At 34.3% G+C, this 26557-nt stretch overlaps 1 protein-coding gene across 50 annotated transcripts in view; it reads left to right on the forward strand.

Moving 5' to 3' along the window:
* The window catches only part of slo (calcium-activated potassium channel slo), a 415764-nt gene that overhangs the window by 43391 nt on the left and 345816 nt on the right, over positions 1 to 26557 (forward strand). Inside the window, exons 1-2 of one of the 50 annotated variants that reach the window (XM_067761587.1) lie at positions 12769 to 12892; positions 15521 to 16227. The exons of 42 other annotated variants lie outside the window; for them this stretch is intronic. In XM_067761587.1, the coding sequence (XP_067617688.1) occupies positions 16219 to 16227 (9 nt within the window). In that variant the 5' untranslated portion in view covers positions 12769 to 12892; positions 15521 to 16218. Of the gene's footprint in view, positions 1 to 12768; positions 12893 to 15520; positions 16228 to 26557 lie in introns of those variants that run through there. 7 more of the 50 variants (XM_067761588.1, XM_067761591.1, XM_067761593.1 and 4 more) reach the window with 7 other exon arrangements.

Below are 26557 nucleotides of genomic sequence, written 5' to 3' on the forward strand. Positions count from 1 at the left end.
AGTATAATTGGGACGTCTACGGAGCAAGCTTCAAGGGATGCGCCCGTTTTAGCCAGTTCGTCCGCTTTTTCATTCCCATCTATTCCCATATGCCCTGGGACCCAATATAGCTGTATGATTCTCCCTGTCCCGATTCTCTCCAGAGACTGCTCACACTCTAACACGCATTTAGAAGCTGTGGTATGCGAGATTACTGCCTTAATTGCTGCTCGACTTTCAATATAAAAGTTAGCACGGTTGCAGCTTAAGCTATTCTCTTCCAGGGTTTCTACTGCTTTGGTTATGGCTAATATTTCCGCTTGGAAAACGCTACAGTAATCCGGCAGCCTGTAGGATCTGCTTATTTCCAGATCAGCACAATATACCACAGACCCTACTCCTTCCACTACTTTGGAACCATCTGTGTACACATGTATCGCCTCGTCCGCCATTTGCGCGCCCCTGCGCCAACCGTCCACCTCTATTGTGGCCTTAAAATCTCCTTCGAAGCGCAGATAGGGAAGCAGGTAGTCTGTTCGTCTTGTGATTGATGACGCTATACTACTATTGCCATATGGTCGACGCTCAAGCTGCCCCGAGGCACCGAGACTGGTTATAGTTGTTAATGCTATGTTCTTTGCTACCAGGTCTCATGCGTGGTTCCAGGGGGGGGAATTTTTTTTTTTGTATTTACTGTAATGAAGTATATAATACTAATCTACATATTAATTTCTTATCGCAAAACGGATTTTTACTAATTTTTAATTTTTCTTGCTTTTTTTCGTTCTAGGACGGGGCGGGGGGGCTTTTTTTTAAATGTATGTAATAATTGATATTAGAGAAAAATTGTAAGTTTTACAAACGGCGATGGTTACTAGGACATGTTTCTGAATTTCACTTCTTCATCAGCTAGCTTTTCGGGAGCTGAGCGTTGAACTCGAGTCTCCAACATTCATATCAGTGCAAGCCTTTTTTAGCTGCTACGCCATATGAATGTTCCGTTGTTCGCTGTACAATTGGTCTCTAAGAGTTGCCTTTTTTGTTTATATATTCCTTTTGATCACCATGTAGGCACATACACTCTGTATGTAGTTTATTCCTAATGGTGTGGATATGATTTTTAGGCGTGCTTTTGAAAGCTTAGTAACATTTGTTCGGATTTTTACAGTATTTGTTTTTAATACTTCCGCTATTACTATTATATCAATATGATCATATGTATTTAATTAGCGAGCTTTGCTCATATTGCTTTATACAAATACTGTAAAAATCCGAACAAATGTTACTAAGCTTTCAAAAGCACGCCTAAAAATCATATCCACACCATTAGGAATAAACTACATACAGAGTGTATGTGCCAACATGGTGATCAAAAGGAATATATAAACAAAAAAGGCAACTCTTAGAGACCAATTGTACAGCGAACAACGGAACATTCATATGGCGTAGCAGCTAAAAAAGGCTTGCACTGATATGAATGTTGGAGACTCGAGTTCAACGCTCAGCTCCCGAAAAGCTAGCTGATGAAGAAGTGAAATTCAGAAACATGTCCTAGTAACCATCGCCGTTTGTAAAACTTACAATTTTTCTCTAATATCAATTACAAAAACCATTGTATAAAGCAATATGAGCAAAGCTCGCTAATTAAATACATATGATCATATTGTATGTAATAATAACGTAAAAAAGCAAGAAAAATTAAAAATTAGTAAAAATCCGTTTTGCGATAAGAAATTACTATGTAGATTAGTATTATATTCTTCATTACAGTAATCTACGACCCTTTTAAAAATCTTTTGTATAAAAGTAGGCGTGGTCTTTAACCGATCTCGTCCATTTTTTCTAGAAATATTTCCTGCTATAGGGAAAATTTGTGTACCCAATTTTATTACGATCCGTTAATTTTTCTTCGAGCTATGGCTCCCCAAACATAGAAAATTGCTTAGTCATAAAAGGGGCGGTGCCGCGCCCATTTTTTAAATTTGAAGTTTTTCCTATTTACTGTTATAAGTCCACTTGGGAAATAAAATACCATTGATATAAAGCTCTTTTTTGCAAAGATATAGCTTATTTTATTCGTCCAGGACCCTTTTAAGTGGGCGTGGTCCTTAACCGATTGATAATTTTTATCAAGAGTCTCAATTTCAGTCCACATGTCAAATTCCAACATTCTAGGTGTATTATTTACTAAATAATTAGGTTTTTTGTGTTTTCTAAAATATATATATAAAAAGTGGGCGTGGTTATCATCCGATTTCGCTCATTTTCAATACCAATTTACTCTGGGTCCAGATAAGCTCGTGTGTGAAGATATCTCAATATTTACTCAAGTTATCTTGTTAACGGCCACACGGACGGACGGACGGACATGGCTCAACCAATTTTTTTTTCGATACTGATGATTTTGATATATGGAAGTCTATGTCTATCTCGATTCCTTTATACCTGTACAACCAACCGTTATCCAATCGAAGTTAATATACTCTGTGTGCAAAGCATGGTGAGTATAAAAATATGGTTATGATTATGTCAACTTTGCCAGGCCCTTAAAGACGCACATACATACTTACATTCATTCCAGGTGAAAAAATTTCTTGTGCTGAATAAGTGTTTTTGTAAACATTAAACGATTACACTGTACAGCACCTGATTGGGTATTTTTTTTTTTAATAGGCGTAAGCAAAAATTTCCTTTCTTCATTTTTTCCGCGCTAGCATCTAAAACTTAGTTATGGGCTACGAAGATCCATATTTCATAGTTCATTTAAGGTTTCGACATCTGTTGCGCTTTAATTCAGGTTTTGCTTTGACCTTCAGGTTCAGTTCTAATTTCAGTTAATTCCTGTTTCAATGTTAGTTTCACGTGCGGTATAACTTCGTTCTCCGCTTATGGTTTCCACTAAGTTCCAGTTTCGACTTTGCTTCTGGTTTACGTTCCAGTTTAGATTGCAGCTTCAGCTTCTGTCCTAAGTTCAGTTAGTTTCCCTTCGAATTCAAGCTTCAGTTACAGTTTTATTACAGTTTACAGTTTCCACTTCGATTCCGGTTGTAGTCTCCGTTTACTTACCTACTTATTTGGCGCTTAACCGTCTAAACGGTTATGGCCGTCCAACAAGGCGCGTCAGTCGCTCCTTCGCTCCGCCAACCGGCGCCAATTGGTCACACCAAGGGAGTTTAAATCGTTTTCCACCTGGTCCTTCCAACGGAGGGGGGGCTTCCCTCTACCTCTGCTTCCATAGGCGGGTTCCGATAGAAACACTTTCTTGGCCGGAGCATCATCTTTCATTCGCATAACATGGCCTAGCCAGCGCAACAGCTGCGTTTTAATTCGATGGACTATGTTGACGTCTGCGTATAGCTCGTACAGCTCATCATTAAATCTCCTTTGGTACTCGCCACCGCCAACGCGTAGAGGTCTCTCGAACACTCCCAAAGACGCTTCATCTGCTGTTGTCATGGTCCATGCTTCTGCCCCATATAGCAGGACAGGTACGATAAGTGACTTGCATAGTATGATTTTCGTTCGCCGAGAGAGGGCTTTACTTTTCAATTGCCTACCTAGTCCAAAGTAGCATTTATTGGTAAGATTGATTCTTCGCTGGATTTCAGTGCTAATGTTGTTGCTAGTGTTGATGCTGGTTCCCAAATAAACGAAGTCTTTTATAATTTCGAAATTATGGCTGCCAACAGTAGCGTGGTTGCCAAGACGCGTATGCGCAGACTCTTTGCTCGATGACAGCAGGTACTTCATTTTGTCCTCATTCACCACCAAACCCATATTTTCCGCTTCTTTTTCCAGTTTGGAGTAAGCAGAACTAACAGCGCGGGTGTTTTAAGCCGATGATATCAATGTCATCAGCATATGCCAGTAATTGCACGCTTTTATAGTATATTGTTCCAGTGCGGTTAAGTTCTGCAGCTAGTATAATTTTCTCCAGCATCAAATTAAAGAAATCGCACGATAGGCGGTCACCCTGTCTGAAACCTCGATTTGTTTCGAACGGCTCGGAGAGGTCTTTCCCAATTCTGACTGAGCTGATGGTGTTGCTCAACGTCATTTTGCACTGCCGTATAAATTTTGCGGTGAAACCAAATTCAGACATAGTGGCATGGTGGCAGCTTTAGCAGGATGAATAAACATATCAAATGTATGCTTCAATGATAGAACAAAGAATAACTGTTTCGGACAGGTATCGGCGAAGCTCGGAAGCATTTTCTGTTTCAAAAAATAAGTTTAATGAAGCATTAGGCAATCATCTATCTGCTCAAACAAATGGCCAGATCATAAACGCTTAGCTCACTTCAAAGCGAAGAAAACGGCAGGATGGTTCATTGTTATCTCATCAAGTCGATGCAATACGACCAAAACGTTTTTGAAAATGCACCTTTATAATTTTAGTTCCTTTTTACTATGCTTACATAGTACCCGCACTATTCAGTGAAAAGAAATTATATTAGAGAATGAGTGGTTGGTTGACAGGTTGACGAATTGGCGCCACGGCTGTTTGTCTAACAGCAGCAACTAACCGCGACCTTTGTAGACTGCGGATATTCGTGTTTGTTGTGATCGCTGCGTTTATTTATATTAACCAAGGCGCCCGAAGCAGCATGCAACCACAACAGGCACTTGCACACAACCCAGTGAGCACTTTGATGATGGTTTCGCGACTTTCGGCTTGCTTGAGTAATTAGAAATTTTAATTTTTGATATTATGAGTTTTGTTAATAAAACTACGCAAAATTTTCGAAAAAATTCAAAAATTTAAGTATATTTGGAGCTTTTTGGAGCTCTCTGAATTTTCATGAGCATACAGATTTGTACTCCAAATAACTTTAGTCCAACAAAGTATGAGTTAAAGGTCTCTCAAAATTCCTTTTGATTTTTGTAATTTCTAAATATAATTTTCGAAATATAAAAAAAATGGTATACTCTTTGTACAGAGGAAAATCGAAAAAAAAAAAATTGTTAAATATCAAGGGGAATTCTAAATGGTCCATAGCTTATACTTTTTTAGGATAAAATTGATTTGGCTACAAAATTTCCGACTCAATAACATAAAAAATAGGTTCACAAATTTCTTAAAATTTTCTGGAATTTTCGAATATTGTCAAAAACGGGTTTGAGATAATTTCAGTTAAAAAATTCATAAAACTTTTTGTAAATATCGTAAACAAAAAAGAAAAAAATTTAATTGACGAAATTCGATAAATGTAGCCACTGCTGATTTTCTGTTCACTGCTTTATATCGTTAGTTTAATTCTTACTTACTTACTTAATTGGCGCTTAACCGTCTAAACGGTTATGGCCGTCCAACAAGGCGCGCCAGTCGCTCATTCGCTCCGCCAACCGGCGCCAATCGGTCACACCAAGGGAGTTTAAATCGTTTTCAACCTGGTCCTTCCAACGGAGTTGGGGTCGCCCTCTACCTCTCCTTCCATACGCGGGTTCCGATAGAAACACTTTCTTAGCCGGAGCATCATCATTCATTCGCATAATATGGCCTAGCCAGCGCAGCCGCTGTGTTTTAATTCGCTGGACTATGTTGATGTCTGCGTATAGCTCGTACAGCTCATCATTAAATCTTCTTCGGTACTTGCCATCGCCAACGCGTAGAGGTCCATAAATCTTTCGAAGAACTTTTCTCTCGAACACTCCCAAAGCCGCTTCATCTGCTGTTGTCATGGTCCATGCTTCTGCCCCATATAGCAGGACGGGTACGATAAGTGACTTGTAGAGTATGATTTTCGTTCGCCGAGAGAGGACTTTACTTTTCAATTGCCTACCTAGTCCAAAGTAGAATTTATTGGCAAGATTGATTCTTCGCTGGATTTCAGTGCTGATGTTGTTGCCAGTGTTGATGCTGGTTCCCAATTAATTCACATAAGCTCTTAAATACAGATTTTTTGAAACCACGTTTTTATGTATGATATGTAAAAATACAGTCCCAGTAAAATTTGAAAGTGTTTGAGCTTAAATGCCAAATCTGGATGTAGTCAATGCGGAAATAAAAGGTTTTTTGCTTCTACCGTAAAATTTCAAATTTGTTGGCTACGGTATTTGTTACTTAAGCGAACGATATACAAACCTCGAGTCGTCACAGTCTATAGCGGAATATGCGTTACTACGTGATTTTAAGCGTGAATATGCTTTACATATTGTAACGAATTCTGGGGATTTCTGATATTTATGCACCTTCTGCTAACTTTCGAATCTCTCAACTGTTGAATAAATCACTCCAATATTCAGTATTGCAAACTGGTCTTTATTTACATTACTTTGAGAGAAGTACTTCACAATTATATAGCGTGTTTAAATCAAAACTGATTAGTCATTCCTCAGCTTGCGCTGCTTTTATACTCTCTGTTGCCTTGTCCGCATATTTCTTCAAAGGTCTAGACGTTTCACTTTCTAGAATCTCCTGCTTGGTTACCAGCTATATGCGCGTGTATGTGTGAGAAGCAACTTCGGCTGATGACCACATGTGTGTTCGTGAGTTATTCTTCATCGCCTTTTATGTACTTGTGTAAATGGATTAAATTCATGTGTTCATGTGCACAAGAGTGGCAGCTTGCTTTATTGTTAATATGCCTTTATTTACTAACAGCTTAGTGATGCTAAAATTCGCCACAATATGTATATAGTTTTGGAAAAGTGGGCGATGTCACGCACTTACTAGGAAAAATCTAAATTCTTCATGCATTTCCAATTATTTGCCTTAGCTATATAAAAATTTATATATATTTTGGATATGCTATAGATCGCAATACAAACACTCTTCGCTTTTGTCCCAGCTTTATTCAAACTCTTAACGAACACAACGCTGCAATTTACTTTTCCTTTCCTACCAACATGCTTGTTGGGATATGTTATGTTATGTTTAACCGCTGCACAGTGTTTCGTGTAGAACAAGCTAGCTGGACAAAAACAAAGTTCTTATTCCAAGAAAAGTGTAATGAGAAATGAAAGAAAACAAACAAAATAACGGGATTTTTGCTTTTTTTTGATATTTTTGCTCATATATATTGAGTAATTGAAGTAAGAAGGCAGGAGTGGCTGTAAAATGCATTGATTAATTTGCAAAATTCTTGTTGAATATTAAGATCCATATTTCTTTTAAGTGAACACTTTTACATAATTTGTTTGATGAATTCTAAGCTCGAAGGTAAGCAAAATTGTTTAATAGTAATTATTTCGCAATAAGAGTATTTTCAATATATTTAACATTCCGTTATTAAGAAGAAAAGGTATTTTTTCTCTATATTTTTAACTTTAGAAACAAAAAAGTTACATACATCCGCGGACATCCGGGCTAAATTTTACATATGTTATAGTCGCAAGTATTCTCTAATAGTCGAAAGAAAAAACCATTTCGAATTCTTTGCACATCTATTTTAAATTTTTTTTTGTAGATTTAGTTATCTCTACATATCAAATAGGATGTATGTACGTACCAGCTCCGACGAGATATTTGAACCTTTAAAGCTGATCTACAAACGGCAAAACCAATTCCCTGGTACAGGGAACAAACACGTAGCCAAAAAAAAAACATACAAAAATAAACGCGCAAGGTCAACAAGATCACACCCAAAAGCAAAAAGGCGAAGATCATTGACTTCAACCTGTCACAACCTACCGCACCAGTCACCAAGGCATAAAAACAGGTACATACAATGGATTGATGAAGATAAACCAAAACCAGGTTTCGGCAATACCAATGACGGCAACACTGCTCGTAGGTTTTTCGAAAATTCTGAGGCTAGTGCTGAGATTACGGGATTGGATGTAACGCTCATCAAAAGATTCGACACTCTCCTTCGCACATTAGCATCTGGGTACAATATAAATATCCAAAAATTTGAAAAATTTGCGGTCGAAGCTAAAAAACTATACATAGATCTCTATCCATGGTTTAATATGCCTGTTACAGTTCATAAATTCTTAGTGCATAGTACTGATATTATAAAATCAGCAATTTCACCTATTGGTCAACTTCCCGAGGAAGCACAGGAAGCCCGTAACAAAGATTTGAGACGATTCAGGGCTGATAACACACAAAAGCAGTCGCGTGAAGCCACGAATAGAGATCTTATGAATATGTTGCTTATAACATGGGATCCTTTAGTTAACAGTTTTAGGGAGATACCTAAGAAAAAATTTAAAAGTCTGACTTCAGAAGTCTTAAATTTACTGCCCCCCGATAATGTTGAGGAGTCAATAAATACCCCAGTTGTTTCAAGCGTTCACAGTAGTGTTGCTGATGTTCATGACTATTCCACAAGTGACTTATCCAATGAAAGTGATGATAGCGAATAATAACATAATTTTAAAAGATAACCTACCCTATAACTTTTTGTTGGATCAGGTTTTATTCAATTTAAATCTATTGTCTTTTCTACTTTGTATGATACTTTACTTTTAAGTTTTTGTAATAAGTAATTTTTACATAATTAATTTAATTATTTACATTGTTATTATTATTATTGTAATTCACTTTTACATTCCTGACTGGTACTATAAAATAATTCTGTAAAAATTGTAGTGCCAGGATAAATACTCAAATAAATACAAAATATGTATGTACATATGTACAGTCACTCACATAAATAAGTAGACACCCCTTTTTGGATAATTCTTACAATTTTCGCTTTCGCAAATTTAATTTAACTAATTTCCCATAAGACAATTTGTCACGATCTATAACAAAAACTAAATTATATTTAAAAAATTCGACGAATTTTCATAAAAAATTTTAATTTTTTTTTCCGAATTTTTAGAATTTTTTAGAGTATTGAGATTTGTATTCCATTCAATTTAAGTACAATAAAGTAATATTCTTAAGTCCTTTAAATTTTTTTGGATCTATGTCACTTATTCAGATGAGTTACTGTATATGAAATAAGCAAATGTATGCATATGAAGTAAAATTTTGGAAAAAAATAAAAAAAAAAAAAGAACATATGGCTGAAAAAATGACGTAGTTGTAATAAATGACTGCATATGAAACGGAAAATCTCATAAAGTAATTTTGTCCAGCTAGCTTGTTCTACACGAAACACTGTGCGCTGTTAGTGTACAGAGAATTTATTGCTTTTTCTCTTTTTCTGCATGCGAGCATGTGTGTGTGTGTGTGTGTGTGATATTTTTAGGGATAGCTGAAGTTGGTTGCGTGCGCAATTTATGATCCACATTAATTATTATTAATGCCAAGGCTGTGACTTTTTGGTGCGACCAAAATTTTGTCAGTGTAAAATTTTGAATGAAATGAAAAAAATTTATTTAATAATTTGGGAAAAATTTAAACAACGTGACATCAGGACGGACAAGGCGACAGCTGTTTCGATTATACCTTGTAAATCTCTTCAAAGCCTTTTCTCCCGGGAGTGGGAGTCGAACTCGCACCCCTACGATAGTTGAAATGGTTGTAAACGCATTCAGCTACGTCATGCCTGTTGTGAAGTCTTTCCCAATTGCCTTCTTTTTGCATATTTTAATCTTTTACACATTGCATACTTCGTATGCAATTATGTGTTAAAGCTATGCTTGGTACGGCGTATGCAATGTGTAAAAGATTAAAATATGCAAAAAGAAGGCAATTGGGAAAGACTTCACAACAGGCATGACGTAGCTGAATGCGTTTACAACCATTTCAACTATCGTAGGGGTGCGAGTTCGACTCCCACTCCCGGGAGAAAAGGCTTTGAAGAGATTTACAAGGTATAATCGAAACAGCTGTCGCCTTGTCCGTCCTGATGTCACGTTGTTTAAATTTTTCCCAAATTATTAAATAAATTATAAAATTAAAAAATTGCTTCAAATAAAAAATGTTTTCATACATTTAAAAAAGCAATATGGGCAATCCCCGATTATTAAAAATCAGAAAAAAATTTGATTTTTTTATCTGGAACGAGAAAATTGCTGTGCACCTAAAGTATTGCAGGAAAAGGGGATTAGCTGACTACTAAAAATTTCGAATGACTTATTGCAGCTAAAATGCTTAGTGTTGATAAAATGTAAAATATTAAAACATTGTAAATAAGTCCAAAAAATATGTCAAAATACTTAATTAATAAGAGAAAATATGCGCGCTGGAAGCCAAGGTGCTCCGCTCCCTGCATTATCTAAAATAAATCGCTCCCAGTCGACGAACGCCGTGCTAGAATTTTAATGACTTGGAGTGCATTCCACCACACCCTCTGTTAGTTTATGTTTAATGAAAACAAAATGCACTTCTTAAAAATTTAATCAGCTAATGCCACGAAGTGCGTTATTCTTCTTCGCTGAATGTTCAAAAAATTTCATTAATTTAAACATGGCATTAGGGGGCTACTAAATATTTTCTTGAAAGAATGTTTGAAGTCATAATTTATAAAATTAATTAACTAAATAGATGAAGTGGTTGATCCCTGTTGACATATTATTAGGGTTGTGTAGAGGGTATATAAGATAAAGAGAAAGACTGGAAAAATATTGCGAGGTGTTAGCGATGACGAAGAAGACGGAGCGGAGAAAAGTACGTAATAGAGTTAGATATGAGAATTACGATGGTGTAGGAGACTGACAGAAGGATTGTAAATGACATGATTTCTTAGGTGGGAAAAAGGATGCAAATCTGGAATCTTCATATCTAGGATCGTGGAGACCTCTATTTAAAATTAAGAGGAAATTAAGGGTAGAGGCAGGCAGATATTGGATACACCAATTGGGATGTAGATAGGGATGGAAACAGAGATGCATAGGGATGTGCAAATAGAAATGCAGGTAAGGAAAGTGAGAATAAGGAGGGGAAGAGAGAGAGAGAGCATAAAATTAAAAAAAATTTAATATAAAGGGGTATGTAGTAAGAGATATTAGAAAGCAAAGTTCGAAACTGAGTAATAGAAACAGATTATAGGAGAGAGAGGTTGCAGTAAGGAGAGAGACGGACGCACTCGAAGTTATATCCGTCAACAGCCGATTCTTTTTTGGATGACAGCAAGTACTTCGTGTTCTCCTCATTTAACGCAAAGTCGCCTTTTTTGCTTCTTTATCAAATCCGGAGAAGGCAGAACTCACGACACTTTTCTTAAGGCTAATAATATTAATATCAACAGCATACGCCAGTAATTGTGCGCTGTTATAATACACTGACTTATTACGATTTAGTTCTGCTGCTAGAACTATCTTCTCCAGCATCAGGTTAAAGAAATTCGCATGAAAGGGAGTCGCCTTGTCTGAAGACTCGTTTGGTTTCGAATGGCTCGAAGAGGTCCTCTCAATCCTTACGGAGCTGGTGTTGTTGCTGAACATCATTTGTAAAAGCCTTATTAGCTTTGCAGGAAACGTGAATTCAGAGAGAGCAGCAAATAAGCAACTGTTTTTCGCGCTGTCGGTCAAAAAAAGAAAATGAGCATCGATTCTCTTATCAGTTTTTTCCAGGATGTTTTCATAGTGTAACCAGTGTTTATTTAGCAACCGAATGTAAAACTTTGGCATAATCATTGATTTGTTCATGCCTGGCTATCATCTTCAAGTCTTGCGAATTTTTTAACCCACCCATTCTGATTAGGACGTCTACGGTAAAATCTAAAGGGGCTGTACTCTACTTTCCTAGCTAATTACCCCTTTCCTTACTATGCCCATAAGACCTGATACCCAAAATATAGTCTTATTAGCTCTAGAAAGTGAGGTATAATATTGGCTTAATCTCAATACTGAGGCCAGCCTCACACGTAACAAATATTTACTGACGGATCAAAAATGATCTTGAGGGTGTTTGTTGAAAATAATGTTGTTGATACTCTTTTCTTCGCAATCCTTAAGCTCCTGGGCACTAAGTCATTGAACTATTCAGTAGCTTCTTGAAATAGAACGCACTTACTACATTCTGGGTGTCGGCACATGCGAAAGTGGGGGGCTCTAAATTTGTCTATATTGTTAGCAGTTATATCTTCGGCCAAAAAGTTTGCAAGTCGAGACTGAAGCGTATGTTGTTGTTGCAGCGATACACCAGAAGTTTTTGGGGATTATTATTGATGTTGATGGTCCTTTGCCGGATATAGATCCAGCACGTTCCAGTAACAAGCACAATTAAAGTACTAGCCCGACGATTTCGGGAACGAATAAGTATAACCACATTGAACCTTGGAGTCGCCGGAGCCTCACCTGCTAAATATGTGTACGATACATTCATAACTGTGACAGAATTTGCCTCGTGTAGGCGAGGTTGACAATTGGGTGGCAGAAGCTCTAAATTGCGCCTATCGACCCCTTGAATCCCATCGAAAGTTTGTACGTAGGCAAAACTCATAATGATGGCAGACGTTCTTGATAGGTGTCTGCTTTCAGTCAGCAGACGCGACTGCAGTCATCAGAGTGAATGAAAACCCAACCCTGGCTTCACATCATGAAGCAGATGAAACGTCTGCGCACTTTCTATGCGTCTGCCTCACCATCCCTATAATCAAACATGACCATTCTAGAAAAGATTTGTTGAAAGACGTAAATTAAGTAGATTTAAAATAGATTAAGACGAACACTGACATGCCCGTTCAATGATCATTGCAATCAGCAGAACGCATTTTCCTGCTGGCTACTTAAATCTTTGTTGTTGATTTATTTTTAGTCGACCAACAGTGACGTGATAAACAAGAAAATGATGACGATGCTGCTTGCAACAACGCTGCTGGCGCAATAAAGCAGCTGACTGTGTTGTTGCAGCGGCAGCAGCTAGGAATAGCGACAGCTTTTCGCAAAAATCCTCTACACGAGAAGATACTCTTGCGTTGACAAATTTTCATTTCAGTTGTAAAGAGTGAGTTGTGGCGAGCGTTGCGTACCGCGAGATTATTGTATGTAATGTGACTGATGATGGTCTATAAGGCGGGTCATTAGAGGAAGAAAATATCTTTCCTATCAAAAATATTGAAGTGTATTTGTATGTATTGGATCCATAGAAATAAAAACTCCTATGAGTTATAAAAAATATTTTACTACAAATAGAAGAAGCTGTGAAAAAAAGTTCTATAAAACTATTTTAAAAAAAGTTGAAAACAATAATATTTGAAAAAATATGAATCACTGTGTGCAAAAATATAAAAAATGTGTCTGTGTATTTAGTGTTTATATAAAAAAAAATATAAAAGCTACAAAAAAATTCTGCCAGCTGTTGCCAAAAGAAATCATACACGGTTAAAAGTTTGAGCCTAAATATGAAACTTTTTTGTACTATATATGTATGTATGTAACCAAACCAGGTGTACGCCTAAAAAAACAAATTTTTCAATTAACTAGCTTTACCGGAAACAAATAACCTCTTTGAGAAGACCTTTGTCCGCTTCTAATCGCTAACAATTAATACCGATAAAATATTGTTATCGTCAAGCTATCGGTTTGTTGTCGGCTTGTTACCACCGAGTCATCCGCGTCTTTTTGATTTCTAATTGGCTTGTTATCGACGGTTTAAAGAATTTTACCGGTTTTATATTGAAGTCTTATTGGTATTGGTTCCATAACAAACCGACGAGTCGTGGATAACAAATTGGTAACACGCGGATAAAAAATTAGTAACTCTCCGACAAGAAAGCGATAGCTTTTTGACAACAAATCCATAATTTTTTGCTATCAAATCGATATTTTTTCAATAAAAAATCGATAAGTTTTTGTTAGCAAATTGATAGCTTTTCGACAACAAACACATATGTTTTGTTAACAATTCGATAAATTTTTGATAGAAAATTGATAACGCTTGATAATTCATCGATAACTTTTCGATAATAAATCGATAACTTTTCGAAAATAAATCGATAACTTTTCGATAAGAAATCCTTAATTTTTGGTAAAAAATCGAGCCCGTTGTGATAATATATCGATAACTGTTCCACAAAAAACCAATTACTTTTCGATAGTGAATCGTAGAAAACCGATAAATTTACCAATAAAGTCGATAGCTCATCGATACGCTTTGTCATCGATAGACAAATTTTACCACTTTGATAACGAATCGATTACCCGTCTATACCTTGGCGATAACAAACCTATAAAAATAAAATAGATGTAAAGCGTGATAACCTCCGAACAGATTCGTCGTGCTCCTTTTAATTTTGCTTACAAAGTGGCGCAATCCACATGTATATGCCGACTCTGAACAGCATCCGCAGGACATATGAATTTTCACTGAGAAGCTTTTCATGACAGAAATACACTCGGAGTGTTTGTCAAATCATCGTAGAGGGGTGACCAAGCTACGAAAACCTTTTTCTAGTTGAAAAAACTTTTTTCTAAGTTTTTTATGTTTCTTTGCCTGGGGATCGAACCGAGGATCTTCACTATCAGCACACCAAGACGGCTCGTATTGGTTTCATAAAAACAGGTGCGTCATCGGCTACAAATCAATAACACGCCGATAAAAAATTGGCAGCACTGCAATAAGAGATTGATATTGATAACTTTTCGACAACAAATCCACAACTTTTTGTTAATAAGTCGATACATTTTTGTTAGCAAATCGATAACATTTCAATAACAAATTGATAACTTTTCGATAGAAAATTCATAAATTTGTTAACAAATTATGTAATTAAGTAATCGATAATTTTTCGATAACAAATTTATATGTTTTGTTTAAAATTTTATAAGTTTCGATAGAAAATGGACTTTTCGATAACAAATCCTTAGTATATATTAACAAATCAATCACATTTCGATAATTTTCGAAGAAAAATCGATTGCTTTCCGATATTAAAATCTATAACTCATCAATAAGCTTTATGGTTGAAAGAAAAAGTGTATGACTTCGTAAACTAATCGATTACTCGTCTATACTTTTTCGATAACAAAGCTATAAGGAAATGCACTCTCATAACCAGTCGATAACAAACCGTTAACACTTCGATAGCAAATTGATAACACGCCGTCTAGTTTCGGTTCCGGCTTCGGTTTTGGCTTCAGTTTAGACTTTCAATATTTCCCTTCCACTGCCACCCTCTTCTTTTTTTCCTCGAATTCCTGTCCTTTAACTCCCCTTTCTTTTTTTCTTCTCCTTTCATTTTCCTTACTTTTTAATTTTATTAACTTTTGGGTTTTAAAATTGTAGTCTGAAAATTGTTGAATTAAGTTTTAAATTTAAACCTGATAAAACTAAAAATCGCTTTAATAAATTAGAAAGTTTCTAACTTAGTAAAAAAATACATGAAAAAATATCTTAACCGATGAAGGATTTAAAATTAAGGCGATAAATTTTAGCCGTGTATGAAAATTTAAAATATTGAATAATCAAAGTGAAGATTCGAAAAAAAAATAAAAATTGTTGCGCCCAAGTGTCAGCGCTTCAGTTGTTTGTGTTTTGTGATACCGATTCACGATCGTGCTACTAAATTATATACTCGCACTCGTTGAGTATGGAGACACGTAAATATTTAATTGGTGAACTTTCGCTAGCTCTTCTACGCTCTCAGCCGCCTTTCTAAATATTCTTCCTAGTTACGCGTACGTTGCTAACGTATTTTTGATATTTTGCTTGCTGTGTTTTTGAAAATACCCATAAAGTTGTTGTTGTCACTTTTAGAAAACATGCCATGACAATGGACAACGAAACGCAAACAAAAATAATTAATTCAGTTTGTGTTATTCTTAGCAGAAAAAAGAAAATTTTGCAAGCACACAAATAACAACAAATACTATGTGTATGTAGATATATAAAAATGTAAAAATTAAAGTATAAAAAAAAAAAAAATAAGAGATGCGTTCATTAGCTTAAAATTAGATGATGCGAAGAAAACGCGCCAAAGCAATCAAAATATAGAGAAAAAGTAGAGAAAATAAAGAAGAATATTCTAAAAAACTTATAAACAATACAAAAAAAAAAAAAAAACAATATTCTTTAATGTGTGTGACATAATGTGACTGTATGGCGAATATGCAAATGTTGTCAACCCCAACGGCACAGCATCTCACGAGCAAAAATGTTTATTATATACAAAGCCTGCGTTTAAAGTGGAAAAACGGCATTAAAATATTTAGCAAATAAAAAAGTCAAATAAATTTAGTTGCTAAAAAAAGTTTGGTTATTTAAATCTCTGTGAAATTGTTTTTGTGTTTGTTTTTTGTTTTTTGTTTTTGTCCAAAAAAGCGCAACTATTTTGAAATATATAATTAAAGTGTTCGTGCTTAAAATGTAAACATTCTTGGTTTTTGTTATTGCGCGGAAAACGTGCCTTGGCATTGGATGATTGGGAATTTGATCTGAGCACTTCAACGAACGTCATGGGCAATGTAAGATTAAATTGTTGCTTAAATTAAGTATTAATAATTGCTAATATTTAAATGAAGTATGAATTCAGTGTATTACATCATAAGCCATTTTAAACACTTTAAGTGGGAAATGTGATAAGGAAGGACTTCTTGATTATAGTTATTTTCCCGAAACTACTCGCGTACCTTAATTAAATTAATCCTGCTGTTTACGGTGACTTCAAGGAGGCTGGGTAGGCCCCTTGTCAGCCGAATTATGCATCACACATTGCCGGAAAAAATGTGTCGAGAGCAAAAAGGCGTGAGTTCCAAGCACTCGGCTAGTTCGATGTGTTAACATACAAGTGCACATCTATTAAATGACCAACACCGACAAATTATTGTTTTATTACGTTCTCGCTAACTTAAATGGCGCTTAACCGTTTAAACGGTTACAACCATCCAACAAAACGCAAGAGTCGCTTCTTCGTTGAGTTAACTGGCGCCAATTGGTCGCATGAAGGGAATTTAAATCGTTCTGTATTAGCACTCTACTAATACTTTCTTCACGGGATGTTGTTGTTGTTGTAGCAGTGCTTCGCCCCATACTATAGGTGCAACCAATTACAAATTGTCATCAATATCTTCTAACGGGAGTCCAAGGAAACTTGCTGTTTAAACAGGAGTGGACCATAATGAGAGGGATGTTAGAGGCGTTGGTTCAACAATACAGTTAAAGAGATGGTTGGTCTCATGTGGGGACAGGTTACAAGCAGGACATATGTTTTGTATGTCGTGGTTGGTTCTGGATAGGTAAGTGTTTAACCTGTTGCAATATCCAGATCGAAGTTGAGCTAAAGTGACTTGCGTTTCCCTAGGGAGGGTGCGTTCCTCCATTTAACCCCATTTAATTCTTCATGGAATCAACATCTTTTATTCGCACACATTAACAGCGTAGCCCCTCTTTTTAATTGGCTAGACTATGTTGATGTCTGGGTGGATCTTGTACAGCTCATCCTTAAACCTTCTTCGGTACTCGCCGTCGCGAATGCGTAGAGGTCCGTAAATCTTTTGAAGAACTTTTCTCTTGAACACTCAGAGCCGCGTAATCTGTTGTTGCCATGCTCCATGCTTTTGCACCATATAGCAGGTCGGGTACAATAAGTGACTTGTAGAGCATGTTTTTCCTTTGCCGAGAGAGGACTTCACTTTTCAACTGATTACCTAGTCAAAGTAGCATTTATTGGCAAGAGTAATTCTTCGTTGGATTTCAAATAAACGAAGTCTCAAACCCATCTTTTCCGCGTTCTTTTTTGATTTTGGAGTGAGCAGAAAATGCGGCGCGGGTTTTCAGGTCGATGATATCAATGGGGTCAGCGTACGCCAATTATTGCAGGCTTGTGTAGAATATTGTTCCAGAGCGGTTAAGTTCTGCAGCTGTTCGAGCGGCGATAAACAAAAAAGAACAAAGGCCGTAGTCCCTCTTGGATTCTGGAGACGGAGAACGAGTTGAGCCGGCACTTAAAAGAATATATTCAAGTTAAGAGAATCTACACAGTTAAATATACTGGAAAGTTATGTACCGATATGGATATGACTATATGACGATATTCAATCTTTAATAAAAAATGTGGTGGACAGCTCCGTCCGACCACCGCTGGGTTATCTCCTGGGGAGAATAGAGGAATATGAAAACATGGCAACCGACTTGCTATGGACCAACAGGGTTGATTTCGAGGTCTCATGGTCCTTAGGGCCATGCTTGGATAGGAAAGGCACCAGTTTCTTTCTCAAACTGAAGAAATCCGCGGTGAGGGTACTTACGGGTGTCATCACAGGTGATACTGCTATCGCACCAATGCTCCGACGGTGATGAATACCAACAGGCTCCCTCTGCAGAAGCTGTCAGGATGAGGAGGAAGAGGAGTCGTTCTTCCACATTATCTGCCGATGTCCGGGGCTTCAAAGAAGAAGGCTCAGATTTCTGGGTGCACGGTTTTTCGACAGCCTGGCAGAGGTCTCGCTTCTACTTGGGCTCATCAGAGATATCAAGTGGTTCCTTGAGGACCATTAGGAAGTAATGGGATTAACTAACGTGCCGCCACCCTGCACTTACTGAGGGCACTCACAATGGACAAAAATTTGTTCGAGTGGAAGTGTGGGTAACACCCACGCACGCCCTCTTAACCTAACCTAACCTATTAAAAAATGTATGTGTATATAGAAACACCTTGATTTTCGCTGATAAAATAAGGCTGATTGCACGTGCGGGTCGAGACCTTTATAGGCTCCGCCAAAGAGAAGAACGCAAGGAGTCCTGCTAGCGAGTGACTACGGTAATGCCGACTTGCACAGCAGCTATTGTTTTATTATCGGAAAATTATCGTCGAATAATCAGTTTCTTACAAGCTTGTTATCGCCAAGTCAGCGGCTTGTTATTGCTTTCTTATGGACTTGTTTGTGGATGGGCTGCATATGTGTTTCCGATTTTATATTGAAATTTTTTTTGTGTCTGTTACAAGCAAGCCGATGAGTCTTCAAAACAAAATAGATAACACGACGATAGTAAATTGTTAAAACTCTGAAAGGAAATCTATAGCTTTGTGGTAAAATTATACATAACTTTTCGATAAAAATCGATAACTTTTCGATAAAAATCGATAACTTTTCGATGAATTATCGATAGATTTTTGAAAGCAAACTTATCGAATATTCGTCGATAAAAAATTGGTAACTCATTGATCTCTTTTGTTATCGTTAACAAATTTATAGCATCTCGATAAAAAATCGATAACTGGTGTATACCTACCACGTACTTTATTGTACTCACATTAAAGGTTACACCTAAGCTGACAGTCTGTATTATACAGCATACGAATTCCACACACAACGCTTACACTTACTCTACGCTTACGTTCTGTATTCCCTCATACAACATACCATTTCCAAAGACTACATTTACGTTAACATTCTGTATTCACCCATACCGTAAGCAAAAATGTTTACACATCGATAGAAAAATCTAAATTTAGGCAACTTTCTTTAACGCTTCGGCGACTGCAAAAGTTTTAGTCTTGGCTTTGAAAAAATCGTCAGTTTTGCTGTGCTAATTAATTAGATTTAACTAGAGTATAACAAAAGTCGTAGTGGTTTTGCAATTAGAATTCAACAATTTATATATAACTTATTTTGTTATGTTGATTTTCCGACAGGATGGATAAATAATGTATATTGGAACAATTTTCCGTCATCCCTTGTCAAATTTGGTTTCAAGACAACCCGGTTTCGGCATTGTGCCATCATCAGTGTCGATTTTCGTTCAGCACGACGTGTGATGACGGCAAATCATTCCAATAAACATCATCTATATATAAAGCTTCTCCTTATCCGATATGAAAACTGTTCCGAAGATACCTATGTGCCTATATTTCGGTTTGGTTTTTAAGTATCTATCAGGCTAAGCTCTCCTATTATTTTGGTATTGGATGGATACTCAGAAACAGAGTTGACATATCCGGGGCTGGATCTTTTTATTTTTACTTACTATGAATAATTCTGTTAAAATTTGAAGTTTGTTTCGGTCTGTTCATTACTGAGTACAGTAGAATGAGTCAAAGAGAAACCTTGCGATCATTAAAATAAAAGATCTAACCTTTGTTGAAAAATTTTTTGTTTTCTTAAGCAAAATTCCCTGAGTAGAGTCAAACGAGTCACCCTAATATAGGTTTATAAATCATTTGATTCTTTTATACATCTGCATATAACCTATTTTTTATACGTCATCGAATGTAAATAAATTTTTCAATAAATATACATTTGTATCATTAAGTAACATACTTATGTACATACAAGCTTGCGAAATAAGCGAAGGAGTATATTTAAAAATATATATGTTTGTATGTATTACAAATATGAGACTGTGCACAATTAAGCAAGCGAATTAATATTTATTTTCTGCTCATAACCTCTTGTGTACTTTCAATCATAAATATTATTGACAATACATGTAATATATGTATGTATATGTTTGCATGTAAGCTATTAAGATTCAGTGCACAAACATAGTTGTCAATTAATTGGTTATGAAGCCGGCTATATGAGAAAATTACGCATACTCTTGTATACATTCTTACATTTCCTTTTGACTCTTTATTTCAGTCATTTTCAATGTTTGCAGAATAAAAATAAAATAACGGAACTGCGCGTGACTGCCAAATTTATTCTAATATTTATAATTATAAGTGATGTGTGAATTTAGCGTTAACATTATTCCATCTTAGTATGATTTATTTTATTTACTTTATACATTACGTTGGTCCTTAAAAACCCGTGAACAATGTTTTTCATTTTCACCCCTTGAAATGGCCATACCACAGTCGAATATATAACAAATAAAAACAAGTAAGGACGGGACTGTCTTCGGCTGTGCCGACTTCATACCTTTCATGAATGGGGCTGAACAATAATCTTATCCCGTTCGTAATCTGCAAACAATCGGTTGTATAAGATAAGAAATATATAGATGTACATACCTAAACGATTTTTAAGATAAATATAAAATAAAAAATGGCAAAAAACCCCCTTATCTGAACGATCGGTTGTGTGGGATATATATTATATATAGCTCCGATCGAAATGATTTTTTCATGAAATCTTCTGATATATTAGAATAAATATCACAAAGTTTAACGTTTTTATATTGGAAATCAAGAGAGAAATTGCCAAAAATCGTTCCATCTGAACGATCGGTTGTATGGGATATGTATTATATATAGCTCCGATCGAAATGATTTTTACAGGAAATCCTCTATGATATATAGCATTTTCAGGTCAAGTGAAACTTTTTCAAGTCAAATGAAACTTTTTTCATTTCAAATGAACCTTTTTTCATTTTAAATGAAACTTTTTTTATTTTAAATGAAACTTTTTTCATTTTAAATGAAACTTTTTTCATTTTAAATGAAACTTTTTTCATTTCAAATGAAACTTTTTTCATTTCAAATGAAACTTTTTTCATTTTAAATGAAACTTTTTTCATTTTAAATGAAACTTTTTTCATTTTAAATGAACCTTTTTTCATTTTAAATGAAACTTTTTTTATTTTAAATGAAACTTTTTTCATTTTAAATGAAACTTTTTTTATTTTAAATGAAACTTTTTTCATTTTAAATGAAACTTTTTTCATTTTAAATGAAACTTTTTTCATTTTAAATGAAACTTTTTTCATTTCAAATGAAACTTTTTTCATTTTAAATGAAACTTTTTTCATTTTAAATGAACCTTTTTTCATTTTAAATGAAACTTTTTTTATTTTAAATGAAACTTTTTTCATTTTAAATGAAACTTTTTTCATTTCAAATGAAACTTTTTTCATTTTAAATGAAACTTTTTTCATTTTAAATGAAACTTTTTTCATTTCAAATGAAACTTTTTTCATTTTAAATGAAACTTTTTTCATTTTAAATGAAACTTTTTTCATTTTAAATGAACCTTTTTTCATTTTAAATGAAACTTTTTTTATTTTAAATGAAACTTTTTTCATTTTAAATGAAACTTTTTTTATTTTAAATGAAACTTTTTTCATTTTAAATGAAACTTTTTTCATTTTAAATGAAACTTTTTTCATTTTAAATGAAACTTTTTTCATTTCAAATGAAACTTTTTTCATTTTAAATGAAACTTTTTTCATTTTAAATGAAACTTTTTTCATTTCAAATGAAACTTTTTTCATTTTAAATGAAACTTTTTTCATTTTAAATGAAACTTTTTTCATTTTAAATGAAACTTTTTTCATTTCAAATGAAACTTTTTACATTTTAAATGAAACTTTTTTCATTTTAAATGAAACTTTTTTCATTTCAAATGAAACTTTTTTCATTTTAAATGAAACTTTTTTCATTTTAAATGAAACTTTTTTCATTTTAAATGAACCTTTTTTCATTTTAAATGAAACTTTTTTCATTTTAAATGAAACTTTTTTCATTTCAAATGAAACTTTTTTCATTTTAAATGAAACTTTTTTCATTTTAAATGAAACTTTTTTCATTTTAAATGAAACTTTTTTCATTTTAAATGAAACTTTTTTCATTTCAAATGAAACTTTTTTCATTTTAAATGAAACTTTTTTCATTTTAAATGAACCTTTTTTCATTTTAAATGAAACTTTTTTTATTTTAAATGAAACTTTTTCATTTTAAATGAAACTTTTTTCATTTCAAATGAAACTTTTTTCATTTTAAATGAAACTTTTTTCATTTTAAATGAAACTTTTTTCATTTCAAATGAAACTTTTTTCATTTTAAATGAAACTTTTTTCATTTTAAATGAAACTTTTTTCATTTTAAATGAAACTTTTTTCATTTCAAATGAAACTTTTTTCATTTTAAATGAAACTTTTTTCATTTTAAATGAAACTTTTTTCATTTTAAATGAACCTTTTTTCATTTTAAATGAAACTTTTTTTATTTTAAATGAACCTTTTTTCATTTTAAATGAAACTTTTTTCATTTTAAATGAACCTTTTTTCATTTTAAATGAAACTTTTTTTATTTTAAATGAAACTTTTTTCATTTTAAATGAAACTTTTTTCATTTCAAATGAAACTTTTTTCATTTTAAATGAAACTTTTTTCATTTTAAATGAAACTTTTTTCATTTCAAATGAAACTTTTTTCATTTTAAATGAAACTTTTTTCATTTTAAATGAAACTTTTTTCATTTTAAATGAACCTTTTTTCATTTTAAATGAAACTTTTTTTATTTTAAATGAAACTTTTTTCATTTTAAATGAAACTTTTTTTATTTTAAATGAAACTTTTTTCATTTTAAATGAAACTTTTTTCATTTCAAATGAAACTTTTTTCATTTTAAATGAAACTTTTTTCATTTTAAATGAAACTTTTTTCATTTTAAATGAAACTTTTTTCATTTCAAATGAAACTTTTTACATTTTAAATGAAACTTTTTTCATTTTAAATGAAACTTTTTTCATTTCAAATGAAACCATACTACTAAGGTAATTGTCAATATATTTATATCGTACTTTATAACGCTAAGTATTTATCAAATTTTTCTTTAAGACAACTATTTCTAATTAGCCACATTGAAGGCAAAATTTTTGCTTAAATTTTCTTTGTGAATTTAAGCTGCAGTTAAGGTCGGCTTAGTTTAGCCTTGCCTTTTGATCGTTTCAATTTTTAATAGATAAAGTAGCAGGGTTATACGCTAGGCAACTTATATACTACAATTTAACCACCCACTTAAAATAAGCATCTATATTTTTTACTTGTATCTACTCCTCTTATATATAAAGCACATTCTTCTTCTACATATACTTCGTTAATAACGTAGGAATAAAGCAACGCAGAGGACAAATGGAAGGAACCAAACAAACTATATAGTAGAGCATGTGGACTGTGTAGAGATCTTTTTTAACTATGCTGAAAAACATAACGGTAAAAAGTGATCTTTTCTACTCTATGGCATAGTTACATTGCACTTCACTCGTTTGGGCCTTTGAAAACATATATATTTGTTTTTATTCCATTATTTTTCATTGTGTATTGTATGTAATGTAATACTTAGAATATATATATTAGAATGGATCGATTTATTAACCGATATCGCGCCATCGATTTTTCAATAGGATTTGGGGTCAGGAAAAAAAGTCTCACTACTTATACCCAAACAAATAATTTTCGAGCCTGCGAGATTAAATTTTTTTTTTTGACTTTGATTTTTAAGGGTACGTCATATACGTAGGGTAAGGGTACGTCATACGTCCGACCCAATAGCGTCCGCTAAAAACGTTGGTATACATGAAAATTATACAATCAAATGAAATTTTTATAGTGTTCATAATGTTTAATGTAACAAAATGTACCAAAAATCGATGGTACCGATTTTCTATGTAATTAATGGTGGAATTTTTGTAAATTTTATTTAATTTTAATTTGTAATTTTGTCAACCGCTACATCTAAAAATATTACGATCCTGATGATGCCAAGGAAATTTGGCGAAATGTTGGGCCGTAAGGTGGAATAAACTTTGTTTTATTCGCACTACAACGAAATAGATCAGAATAGTTTAAAGGAAACTTAATTTCCGAACATTTTTTTAGTAAGTCATGAAAAAAACCTTAAAAATCAAAAAAAGTTTCACTTGAAATGAAAAAGGTTTCATTTAAAATGAAAAAAGTTTCATTTGACCTGAAAATGCTATATATAAGAGGAGTAGATACAAGTAAAAAATATAGGTGCTTATTTTAAGTGGGTGGTTAAATTGTAGTATATAAGTTGCCTAGCGTATAACCCTGCTACTTTATCTATTAAAAATTGAAACGATCAAAAGGCAAGGCTAAACTAAGCCGACCTTAACTGCAGCTTAAATTCACAAAGAAAATTTAAGCAAAATCGGTTGTATGGGATATATACTATATATAGCTCCGATCAAAGTGATTTTTTCAGGATATCTTCTATGATATATTACAATATTTATCACCGAGTTTCACGTTTATAGTTTCTAAATTGCGGCAGGAATGACCAAAATCGTCTTATCTGAACGATCGGTTGTATGGGAGATATATGTTATAGTGGTCACACATACATACGCATTTAACTAAATAACCGAGTATGCGATACAACTGTTCCATGCTCGTGAAAGGTTCAGAGCTTAGGAGGAATATGCGAACAAGAAATAGAGAGTATAAAAGCAGCGTAAGCTAAGGAATAACTAATCAGTTTGATTTAAACACGTCATTAGTTTTGAAGTATAATTGTGAAGTACTACTCACAAACTAAACTAAATAAAGACCATTTTGCAATACTGAACATTGGAGTATTTATTCACAGTTCCGCGATTCGAACGTTAGCAGAAGGTGTAAAATAATCGGAATACCCCAAAATTCGTTACAATATATATATATATATATATAGACTGGAACCAAAATTTATATGTAATATCGGATATTTTGGAAAAAATGTATAAAGCGTGAAATCAGAATGGATAAGGCGACATCTGTTCCGATTATACCATGTAAATCGTTTTAAAGACTTTTCTCCCGGGAGTGGGATTTAAACCCGAATTCTGATATCTATGACCGTGTTATTACCGCTTGAAAGGTTGGGTCTGAACAAACAATAAAAAAATAGAAAATGGTTCACACATACTTTCGGGGACCACCATAATATAAATAATTACATACATACTTATGCAAATAAGTTACAGATATAGATTTGCAGCTCTTTCCTATAGCATCGCCAAATTATTTTCCGATTACAACAGAACCAAACCATAATTATTAATTGGTGCCTTTTATCCAATATAACATGACGTAGTCAGTGAAGCCCTTCTATTCGTCTCACTTGTGCATAACAATCATGTCCTAATAGATGAACTAAGCACATCTAACCACCAAAAACCAACAGCTTTTCAACTTAAAAATTTCCAGGTCTTGAATCTTTCTAGTGATGCTCTAAAAATTACTCCCTATTGACACTATAGCTGGAATGCAAGGAAATTAATTTGACAGATACCATGAATCTTCATATCAAAGGTTTACGATTTAACTTAACGCTTAACCGTTTAAACGGTTATGACCTTCCAACAAGGCGTGCCAGTCGCTTCTTCTCTCTGCCAACCGGCGCCAATTGGTCGCACCAAGGGAGTTTAAATCGTCTTCCACCTGGTCCTTCCCGCGGAGTGGGGGCCGCCCTCCACCCCTGCTTTCATAGGCGGGTTCCGATAGAAACCTTTTCTTGGCCGGAACGTCATCTTTCATTCGCATAACATGGCCTAGCCAGGCGTGAACTCATCAGAAACATCATTATGTAGGAATTACTTAAGAAGCTCAGAGGATGAACGGAGATTTCAGATTTTGGTTTTAGCTAGTGTTTTTACAAATAGAATGCAAATTCCAAGTCTTTTTATAATGGGCAACAGTTTAGTCTGTCCGATATCGCTAAATACCTATAAGTTCTTCCGACATCTAAGCTGAAATAAATGGGCAGCACAGGTCAAAAAAGCAAAACAACCGCGTTTACGGGGCTAGGTATACCTACAAAATTTTGTCAGGTAAAATTTGGAATCTAAGGCCAGTTAAGGTGAACTAAATGCTAGAGAAAGCTTACAGACATACGGTGTGATCTTAGGAGAGACTAGAAGCCAATTCGAGGCTTTCATGTAATATGCAGTGTATTACAGATCGATCTCTTTATCAAGGCATCGGCAGTACAGAGTACGTTTAGGTTTTGGGAGTTGGGTCCCTTGAAAAAACGTAAATACGGGCATGTTTTTCTCATACTTAATGTTAATAACACCCATATTGCAATAGAAATGGACTTCATATTTATGTGCTATGAAAGCCTTCGCTACA

Source organism: Eurosta solidaginis, chromosome 1 (genome assembly GCF_040869045.1).
Source record: "Eurosta solidaginis isolate ZX-2024a chromosome 1, ASM4086904v1, whole genome shotgun sequence".
Lineage (NCBI taxonomy): Eukaryota > Metazoa > Arthropoda > Insecta > Diptera > Tephritidae > Eurosta > Eurosta solidaginis.